Genomic DNA, 11,572 nt, shown 5'->3' on the forward strand with positions numbered 1-11,572 from the left:
GCCCCAGTCCCAGTCCAGTGGTGAGGCAATCCAGCAGTGTTGGGTTGACTCACCCCATCATATTGGCCCCAGCTCCACCGAAGGTCTACCGCGATGCTAAAGAGGGTGCTGGCAGCACCGGGGTCTGGTCGGACGAGATATTGGGACAACACCTGATGGTAAAGCAGAGGGAGGGTGGGAGGGATGGTGGGGGCAGGGTCAGAGTGCATGGAAACAGGCCCTTCGGCCCAACTAGCCAATGCTGATCAAAGTCCTATCTGCTGTTGTTTGGTCCATCCCTCTAAACCTTTCTTATCCATGTGCTTGTCCAAAAGGCTTTAAAATATTCTTATTGTACAGATTAACTTTGTTCATCACATGTACATCAAAACATTGACACATACAATGAAATGTTTTCTTTGAGTCAATAACCAACACAGTCTGAGGATGTGCTAACGTGTCATTACACCTCTGGTGACAGCACTGCGTGGCCACAGCTTACTGTCCCTAACCCTTATACCCTTGGAATATGGGAGGAAACCACAGCACCCTGAGAAAACCCACACAGTCACAGGGGAAACTTACTGACAGCGGTGGGAATCGAACCCAGGTCACAACACTCCGATAGCATCACACTAACTGCTGAACGACCGTGCCGCCCGAGAAGAAGTCAAATTCCCATTATTTTGGCAGGGGCTAGCTTTTACTTGTTTGTGTGTTTGCATTTTGGAGAGAGTTCCGCTTTCCGTACAATGACAGGTCTGAGCCCCGAAGCAGCACCCCCCACATCGGAGTGTAATCAGAGTCATAGAGCACTACAGCACAGAAACAGGCCCTTCGGCCCATCAACTCCATTCTGCACTAGACGGAATCAGTGTGAGATTAATGCTACAACGTTGTGGCATCACTGCGAGATTAGTGTGCATTTGGTAAATTTGTTTGCCGTTGTTACCTGTACTGAGGGGCAGTGAAATATTTGTCTTGCATACAGTTCATATAAATCAGTACATTGAGGTGGAACAAGGTAAATCATTAAAAATGCAGAATGAAGTGTAACAGCTGAAGAGAAAATGCAGTACCAGTAAACAGTAAGGTGTCATAGCGATAAACACAAGAGATGCTGCAAATACAGAGCAACACACACACAAAATACTGGAGGAACTCTGCAAAGAGGCATAAACAGTCAATGCTTTGAGCTGAGACCCTTCATCCTGGCTGCTTATTCCTCTCCATAGATGCTGCCTGGCTACAGAGTTCCTCCAGCATTTTGTGTGTTAAGTTCATAACGATGTACATTGTGAAGCCCAGCGTCCATTTTATTGTCCTTGGGAACTATTCTCTAGTCTCATAACAACAGGGTCGGATCTGTCCTTGAGCCTGGTGGTATGTGGTTTCAGGCTTTTGAATCTGCTTCCTGATGGTAGAGGGGAGAAGAAAGAATGTCCTGGCTGGTTGGGTCTTTGATTTTGCTGGCTGCTTTACTGAGGCATCATGAAATATAGAATGCATGGTGGTTAGGCTGGCCTCTGTGATGTGCTGAGCTGTGTCCACAAATCTCCCCAGTCACTTGCAGGGTAGTTGCCACACCGAGCCGTGAAGCATTCAGACAGAAAGCTTTCTATGCTTCAATGGCAGGAGTTAGTAAGGGTTGACGGGGCATTTGTTTTCACATTCAGATCTGCACATTCGCTTGGGTTGATCCTGGGACAGATTCAGGGTAAATCATCAAGCTTTAATGTGCAAAGGGAGACCCTTCGGCCTTCTGAGACTGTATACGTCCTTTGAATGAGGGGTCCAATTAGTGCCAGACTGCAGCTTCTGCCCTGCAGCAGCGTACACTTCACAAGTAGCTTTCCAATTTCCACAATCTAATTCCCAACATACCAGCCTTAATTTTCCAGAAAATTCATTCCCTGGATTGAACTCGAATTCAGTGACAAGAGAGCCAAAGTAAACGGAGAATCAGACTTGAATCAGTGGGCACACACTGTCACAGAGACTTATCCTGCAAGCATTCTTGTGTTTTGTGTTCGACTGCTGAGGTCTGACGTGAAATGGTGTGAGAGGACAATCAAACCGCAGAGCAATGATGTGCGTGGGGATATCGGCCTTTAATACAATGGTACAGCAACAGCTTCTTCCCCTCCACCATCACATTGCCATAGACCCATGAACACGACCTCACTATTCCTCTTTGGCATTATTTATTTATTTTATATCTTTGCTCTGCTACAAAACAACACATTTCATGTCATATTCAGTGATAATAAACCCGGTTCCGATTGAGATTTTGAACCAGCCCCATAAAGCCATCAGGGCAGGGAACAGTCTGTGTAGCTGAAGGTGCCTGGGTTGGAGATCTGGACACCACCGCAGATCACATAAAACACCGCCTCATTTGTACAGCTGCTCGGTAGCAGAGGTGAGAAAAGGAAACATATTCGAGTGTGCTCATTCACACTCGCTGATAAACAATTAGTCAATGCCAAATGGTTCGGATTAAAGCGTAGCCATGGTCAGCAAGAGGCCTCAAGGTCAGCGACACGGGTGAACAATATTGTGAGGTGATATCTGGAATACTGTGAGAGTTTCTCAGCTTGTGATCTAGACGGGGAGACCAAAGCAATAGCGTGATTATGGCGGAAGTATAACCTGTCACGGATCTCAGTGAAAGGGAATTTGAAGAGACATAGATTTGCACTTTAAAAAGATTGAAGGGTTTGTCTGAAGGTGAGGAAGGATGTGGAACTAGACAGCCAAAACAAGATGCCAACACAGTGAAGCTGGAACTTGACCAATTGTTTACTCAAATTCACTGCAGATCTGAGAGAGACGTTTTCAGGTCAGGCAGTGCATGCAATCAGACATGCTCATTTCCAATCTTTCTCTCCAAGTTAGCTTTGCTCTAAAACTAGAACATTTAGACGACCAAAGTTAGAACACTTCACAGAAGCTATGATCCTTGCCTGTAACCGGGATCTCGGAGTGTGTGGCTTCCAACAGCCTGTGACTGAGGAAGCCGATGTAGTGTTAGTTTGAACGAGTGCTGAAACTCATACAATTTCTTTCTGTTCCAGGCGTACGAGAAGACAGGACATCAGAAATGGGGATCCCCTTACACAGTGCTCTGACCAACATCACAGCGGTGAGTAGATACAGAACACGGCCCTCTCCCCCAACACTGTCCCCACACCTCTGCCTCTCCCCTAACACACTCCCCACACATCAGCCTCTCCCCAACACTCTCCCCACACCTCTGCTTCTCCCCTAACACACTCCCCACACATCAGCCTCTCCCCCTAACACTCTCCCCACACATCAGCCTCTCCCCAAACGTCCTCACACCTCTGACTCTCCCCCTCTCTCCCCACACCGCTGCTTCTCCCCAACACTCCCCACACATCAGCCTCTCCTCCTAACACTCTCCCCACACCGCTGCCTCTCCCCTAACACTCCCCACACCTCTGCCTCTCCCCAACACTCCCCACACCTCTGCCTCTCCCCAACACTCTCCCCACACCTCTGCCTCTCCCCAACACTCTCCCCACACCTCTGCCTCTCCCCAACACTCTCCCCACACATCAGCCTCTCCCCAAACGTCCTCACACCTCTGCCTCTCCCCAACACTCTCCCCACACATCAGCCTCTCCCCAAACGTCCTCACACCTCTGCCTCTCCCCAACACTCTCCCCACACCTCTGCCTCTCCCCAACACTCTCCCCACACCTCTGCCTCTCCCCAACACTCTCCCCACACCTCTGCCTCTCCCCCAACACTCTCCCCACACCTCTGCCTCTCCCCAACACTCTCTCCACACCTCTGCCTCTCCCCTAACTCTCTCCCCACACCTCTGCCCAACACTCTCCCCACACCTCTGCCTCTCCCCAACACTCACCCCACACCTCTGCCTCTCCCCCAACACTCTCCCCACACGTTTGCCTCTCCCCCAACACTCCCCACACCTTTGCCTCTCCCCAACACTCCCCACACCTCTGCCTCTCCCCAACACTCCCCACACCTCTGCCTCTCCCCCAACACTCTCCCCGCATGTCTGCCTCTCCCCAGCACTCTCCCCACACCTCTGCCTCTCCCCTAACTCTCTCCCCACACCTCTGCCCAACACTCTCCCCACACCTCTGCCTCTCCCCAACACTCACCCCACACCTCTGCCTCTCCCCCAACACTCTCCCCACACGTTTGCCTCTCCCCCAACACTCCCCACACCTTTGCCTCTCCCCAACACTCCCCACACCTCTGCCTCTCCCCAACACTCCCCACACCTCTGCCTCTCCCCCAACACTCTCCCCGCACGTCTGCCTCTCCCCAGCACTCTCCCCACACCTCTGTCTCTCCCCAACACTGTCTCCACACCTCTGATCCGATGGTCAGATTTCCCACTGAGATAATAGCAACTCTGCAGAGTCCTCAGCGTTGGGGGCATAAGCTGGTCAAAGGTGATGGGTGGTGACACTGGGGTCTAAGGTCCTCTCTCTGCCTTAACATAGAACATAGAAGAGTACAGCACTAGGCCATTCGGCCCTCAATGCTCTGCTGACCTTGATGCCAGCTTATACTAAATGTCCTCCTCCTGTATATCCCATATCCCTCCATTCCCTTCACATTCACGTATCTGACTAAAAGCCTCATAAACTCCACCACATTGCCTGCTTCCACTACCCCTGAAAACCTAGGGCTCACTGCTCTCTGCCTGGTGTTTATACTGCTCATCGTTCCTCTGCAGCAGCCCCTTCTCATTCCCCTTAACCCATTCCATCCTTACACTCTGTTGTTCCCCTCAACCCCTTTGTCCCCTTTAACCCAAAAGAGCTTGACTCTCTTTTCCCTTCACCCCCTTCTCTTGCCCCTTCTCCCGTACACCAGAGGGTGACAATGGGAAGGGGTAAATGAACAATTACCATTGCCATGCAGCCATACTCTTGTTAGCTCAGGAAAGCGGGACTGCCGTTAGAATGTGCATTGATTAACCACGGCTAACTAGTGATTAACATCCAGAGACATCAGTCACGATTTGACTGCAAGTACCTCACCGGCAGCCGGTAAGCATTGAAGAAAAGGCACTCAGTGCATCTCCAGCGAAGAGGAGAGTGTTGCTAGCACTTGCAGCAGGCTTCTACTGGGCCAAATGTCAACGTTAAACACAGAAATCTTGCTGTATTGGCAAATTTCAGGATGGAGCCAAGTTCATGCTATACGTTGGGTAGCACTGCCCTCTGCTGTTACATGATGCAGTTTTCAATTAGAAAGTGGAACATTTGTTAAAACAGTGGGTTTGGCAAGGTAAGATTTTGAATCCAGGCCAACATTGGATACATTCATATCCCAGGTAACAGTGAGGATAAAGCCACATTAATTATATTAATATTTGTTTAGTGATAACAGTAGGAGTTAAGCAACAGGGTTTGTTTATAGGACATAGGAGCCTGATAGACCAAATGGCGTATTTCTGTTCCTATGTCCTATAAGCACCGCATTTTTATTGGACTGGCACTGTAGCATAGCAGTGAGCACAATGCTTTACAACACCAGCTGTTAGATTGTGGCTCAAACCACACCACTGTCTGTAAGGAGTTTGTACGTTCTCCTCATAACTGCGTGGGTTTCCTCTGGGTGCTCTGGTTTCCTCCCACGTTCCAAAGACATACTGGTCAAGGTTAGTGAGGTGTGGGCTTGCTATGTTGGCAATGCAAGAATGGTAACACCTGCAGACTGGCCAGAAGAACCCTCACTGATTTGATTTGACACAACCAACTCATCTCACATAGTTCAATGTAGCAAATAAAGCAAATCTTTTTCACCTTTAAGTTGCAGAGTTTACCGCTACAGCCTTTGTTGAACAAGGGTGTAATGTAAAGTTTCTTGACTTTAAAACTTTTGGTCATGACTTCTGTAATTTTCTCCCTCATCCTCCTCAGGAAATTCGGCGCCATCTCTCCGGGAATTAGTGACTCATCCACTTCAGTTCATCAATGACCTCAAGCACCTCTTCCTTGCTGCAAGCTAATGTTTAGTCTGGTTCTGTACCTTAGTCACGAGTAACTTTCCTGAGGACATATACTAGACCTTACGTAATGGGATGGTAGCATAGTGGTTAGTGCAGTCATGGTTAAATTCCCACCATTGTCAGTGAGGAGTTTGTACGTTCCTCCTGTGACTGCGTGGGTATCCCCCAGGTGTTCCGGTTCCCTCCCACAACCCAGAGACGTACCAGTTAGGGTGAGTGAGTTATGGGTATGCTATGTTGGTGCCAGGAGCATGCTGACACTTGCAGGCTGCCCCCAGCACATCCTCGGATCGTGTTGGCCATTTGCACAGGGAGCAAATTTCACGGTTGTTATGTTTTGCAACTTCAAAACATTAAACAAATCCAAATGTAAACAGGAGTCAGAGTTAAGTCGTGTTTTTAATTTAAACAAGGCACAAACATATGACGTGGCTGGGTCATGACAAATGCAATTTATTTATTTATACATATAACCCATAATGAATTATTTAAACCAATAAAGGATTCTTAATCAACAACATATTTACAAGATTACTCATAAATACACAACAACTATACGTTTCAATGTTTCAATACGAATGCTAATCTTAATCGTTCCTCATACACCGTTGGAACCGTTCACGAAGCTGTGAGATAATTTCCACAGATGCTGCCTGACCTGCTGAGTTTTGCCAGCATTTTTTCTTTTTACATTGAATATTTCTTTAATGTTGCACTGTTCATGGTTGTAGAATGGGACAGAAATCAGAGAACAGTTACTTCGAGATGGGCAATAATCATTCTTATAATCTCTAATGACCCGTGTGGCACCTGATAGGTTTCATGTTTCTGCTGTTGGATAATGTGGAATGATTATAACTGACCTAGTAATCCTGCACTTGTAATTTGCACATTAGGACACACGGCATTCTCCGCAGACATTGAAATGAAATCTCAAACCTTCCCTCAGCCTCATTCTCTGCCTTTGGCACTGTTACAATCCCAGAGCAGCTGCAACAGGCCATGTGTGTTTTAAGCGTTTGCAGATTAAAGATTCCCCTTATTTCTCACATCTACATTGAAACATGCAGTAAAATGTATTGTTAGCTACCATCCCGCCTCTGCATTAGTTCCCACAGAGTTCAGCATTCCTGTTACATTGGCGAATGTTGCCTAATTACACGCTTAGCAATAAGAAAGATGTACAAAGTTGAAGGGAAATTTATTATCAAAGTACATATACATCACCATATACATCCCTAAGATTCATTTTCTTGCTCATATACTCAATAATTCCATAATAGAATAATAACTATAACAGAATCAATGAAAGACCACAACATGATATTGTACTGAAATTTGAAGTATTATAGTAGTATTGTAGTGGGGGAGTCTAGGAACAGAGGCACAATCTAAAAATAGAGAGATGCCCCTTTAACCATTTAACCATATAACAATTACAGCACGGAAACAGGACATCTCGGCCCTTCTAGTCCATGCTGAACTCTTACTCTCTCCTAGTCCCACTGACCTGCACTCAGCCCATAACCCTCCATTCCTTTCCTGTCCATATATCTATCCAATTTAACTTTGAACGATAACATAGAACCTGATTCAACCACTTCTGCTGGAAGCTCATTCCACATAGCTACCACTCTCTGAGTAAAGAAGTTCCCCCTCATGTTACCCCTAAACTTTTGTCCGCTAACTCTCAACTCATGTCCTCTTGTTTGAATCTTCCCCACTCTCAATGGAAAAAGTCTAACCACGTCAACTCTATCAATCCCCCTCATAATTTTAAACACCTCTATCAAGTCCCCCCTCAACCTTCTACGCTCCAAAGAATAAAGACCTAACTTGTTCAACCTTTCTCTGTAACTCAGGAGATGAAACCCAGGCAACATTTTAGTAAACCTCCTCTGTACTCTCTCAATTTTATTGACATCTTTCCTATAATTCGGTGACCAGAACTGTACACAATACTCCAGATTTGGCCTTACCAATGCTTTATACAATTTCAACATTACATCCCAACTCCTATACTCAATGCTCTGATTAATAAAGGCCAGCAAACCAAAAGCTTTCTTCACCACCCTATCTACATGAGATTCCATCTTCAGGAAACTATGCACTATTATTCCTAGATCCCTCTGTTCTACAGCATTCTTTAATGCTCTACCATTTACCATGTATGTCCTATTTTGATTAGTCCTACCAAAATGTAGCACCTCACATTTTTCAGCATTAAACTCCATCTGCCATCTTTCAGCCCACTCTTCTAACTGTCCTAAATCTCTCTGCAAGCTTTGAAAACCTAGCTCATCATCTACAACACCACCTATCTTAGTATCATCTGCATACTTACTAATCCAATTTACCACCCCGTCATCCAGATCATTAATATATATGACAAACAACATTGGACCCAGTACAAATCCCTGAGGCACACCACTACACACCGTCCTCCAATCTGACACACAGTTATCCTCCACTACTGTCTGGCATCTCCCATCTAGCCACTGCTGAATCCATTTTACAACTTCTATATTAATGCCTAACGATTGAACCTTCCTAACTAACCTCCCATGTGGAACCTTGTCAAAGGCCTTACTGAAGTCGATATAGACAACATCCACTGCTTTACCCTCAGCAACTTTCCTAGTAACCTCATCAAAAAATTCAATAAGATTTGTCAAACATGACCTTCCACGCACAAATCCATGTTAAAACAGAGAACAGAGCTCAGGAGGAACTTCTTTAGTCAGAGGGCAGTGAGTCTGTGGAATTCATTGCCCCAGACAACTCTGGAGGCCAAGTTATTGAGTATACTTGATAGGTGCTTGACTAGTAAGGGTGTCAAATGTTATGGGGAGAAGCCAGCAGAATGGGGCTGAGAACCTAATCCATCATCACTCTAACCCACCTCACGAACCCCCCCCCCCCCGACCAACACCTCATTGCTCTGTACTGGAAGGCATATCAGAAGTGAAATGAGAATTTCTTTTGAACCACAGCTCTAATGTTATTGAATAAGACTTCCTTTGCATCCAGCACCATTGTGCAGTAATTTGTTTCCTTCTGAATGTTTGATGACGGCCCGTCTTTCTGCAGATAACCTACACCAGTATGAAAACGCGGAGGCAAAGGTCATCTACGGGGTGGAGAATAGCACCACCTTCTTGGAATGCATCCCCAAATCCCAACGGGCACTGGCTCTCTGGCAGTTCCAGAGGCAGAACGAGGAACACAAGGAGGAGGTAATGAGTTCTGGTCAGAGCGTATCTGCTTCACTGGGACAGTGTGGCACGAGAGCGTGATTTGTGCAACAGGAGAGGGAGGTTAGTGTGACAGCAGTGTGGAGTGAGATTAGTGTGACAGAGGTTAGTGTGATAACAGTGTGAAATGAGATTAGCGTGACAGAGGTTAGTGTGACAACAGTGTGCAATGAGATTAGTGTGACAACAGTGTGAGATGAGATTAGTGTGACAGAGGTTAGTGTGACAGATTAGTGTGATGTGTAGGTGTGGCTTGCAACAAAAATCAACATTGAACAGTTGTAAAGAATAAAGAATTACATAAAAATTAAGTTTAAAGTACAGCTATGGAGTGGTGGTTGTCCATCATGTCCAACAACAAGAAAGCAACGTTGGACAGTTTTTAAAGTGGTAAGGCTGTTGCATTGGGCCAGTTCCATTCTTTCAACCTCAGAAATCCAGGTCCAGTGGTACGAGCAAGCGTCACAAACTGGGGTCTCCCTTGGTTGCAGTGGATGACCATTATCCCTTATGTGCCTCGTCATGCCCTTGGCTCCCGTTGGGCATTGCAGCACCATCTTCCTGACAATTGAGTCTCACTGTAGATCTCATCTTCCCAGTTTACCAGAGCTGATATCACATGCTGGGATAGGCATATCCCACAGACATGGAATAAATATGCAAAATTACACAAAATACCACCGGCTATTGTTCGTACAATGGAAACAGCATTATGGAAAGTGGTTTAAAGTGTTAGCAGTGCAGTTCAGTGACAGGGGTAATAAATAAAGAGAGTTCAGAGAGCTAGAATGTTTAAACAGATAACCGCCTAGGGGGAAGACATTTATAAGATGTTGTGAAGTTTTTTTGTTTTAATAGCCCTATGGTGCTTTCCAGAAGGGAGTTTTATAAAATTCTAGAAGGGAATATTTTAAATCACTTTTATATTTCTGTTTACGTTGTAAATACATGCTGGTATTTATGTATTTATGCATATTTTATTCCATATCTGTATTTATAACTTTATTTTTATATGACCCTTAATTCGTTATAATTGTTGAATGTTGTTGCTTTTTGTTGGCTGTCATGTCAACACACCACAGCAAATCCCCAACACGTAAATGTACAGTATATGGTGAATAAGCTTAATCCTTGTTCCTTAATGGAGTCAGTGGGTAGAACTGATTCCTTTTGTGATATGATGATGGTGTGATTCCATGGCTCTGTGGTTCCTTGTCTGACCCTGTGTCTCCACCCATTGTAGATTAATATGGATGACCGCCTCATCAGGACCGAGCAGGGTTTGCTGCTGCGAAGCCTGCAGAGGAGAGACGCGGGGACCTACATCTGCCAGACGGTAGAGCACGGCTTCATGCAGACCCTGCTGAAGGTGACCCTGGAGATCATCGACACCGAGCACTTGGAGGAACTTCTCCACAAGGAGGACGACGAGGGGCCAAGGGCCAAGGAGAGCCACAGCATCACCTCGGCCATCCAGAAGGTCTGGTACCGGGACTTCATGCAGCTGATAAACCACCCCAACCTGAACACCATGGACGAGTTCTGTGAGCAAGTGTGGCGGCGAGACCGCCGGCGGAGGAAGCAGGGCCTCTCGCACTCCCCCGCACACGGCAACAAGTGGAAGCACCTACAGGAAAACAAGAAGGGTCGCAACAGGCGGACGCACGAGTCTGAGAGAGCACCGAGAAGTGTCTAACAAGGACACCCCGCCCCCTCCCCAGTGAACACTGAATTCAAACAAGATGCAATACATACATTAACTCGGTCATTGCATTGTGTTGATGTTTACAAGTGTATGGGATGCTCCATCCAGAAACACAACCACCGCCCACCCTTCTTACTCAACCCCTCATTCTTTTTGTTAATGCACCATGGTGATTGTGAATTGCATCTCATAGTCGGACCGAAGTCACTTCTTCAGCATGACCTGCAACTGACTGAAACTGGCCCGTTCACTCCAGTGGCAGGTAGAACGCCCATCTTTGGCTCAGTCAAAGTGTGTTCCTAGTTTATCGGCACCTCCAAGGACGGGACTCACATCCCCCCCGGGGAGAAGAACTCCACCTTTGGCTCAGTCGGAGTGTGATGCTAGTTTATCGCCCCCACCAAGGACGGGACTCGCATCCTCGGGGTGAGGAACAGAGACACATGTTTGGGGAAACCTAACGTTAAGACAATCCTAAAACAAGCCTGCTGTTGCTCAGGAGTGCAGTGCACACTGACAGGTGGATATCTAGCTCCAGCAAGGCTGTGGTGTCAGTCATCAGTTCACTGTGAAGGTGTTGAATGTGTGCCCCCCCCCCCACCACTCCCACCC

At 46.6% G+C, this 11,572-nt stretch overlaps 1 protein-coding gene across 4 annotated transcripts in view; it reads left to right on the plus strand.

Annotated features, from left to right (window-relative positions):
- LOC134359438 (semaphorin-3A-like) overlaps positions 1-11,007 on the plus strand; it is a 224,415-nt gene extending 213,408 nt beyond the window's left edge. For all 4 annotated transcript variants that reach the window (XM_063072677.1, XM_063072678.1, XM_063072675.1 and 1 more), the window contains exons 16-18: positions 3,057-3,124; positions 9,092-9,237; positions 10,499-11,007. In XM_063072677.1, coding sequence (XP_062928747.1) covers positions 3,057-3,124; positions 9,092-9,237; positions 10,499-10,951 — 667 coding nt within the window. In that variant the 3' untranslated portion in view covers positions 10,952-11,007. The remainder of the gene's footprint in view (positions 1-3,056; positions 3,125-9,091; positions 9,238-10,498) is intronic.
- The last annotated feature ends 565 nt before the right edge of the window (positions 11,008-11,572 follow it).

Source organism: Mobula hypostoma, chromosome 20 (genome assembly GCF_963921235.1).
Source record: "Mobula hypostoma chromosome 20, sMobHyp1.1, whole genome shotgun sequence".
NCBI classification, from domain to species: Eukaryota; Metazoa; Chordata; class Chondrichthyes; order Myliobatiformes; family Myliobatidae; genus Mobula; species Mobula hypostoma.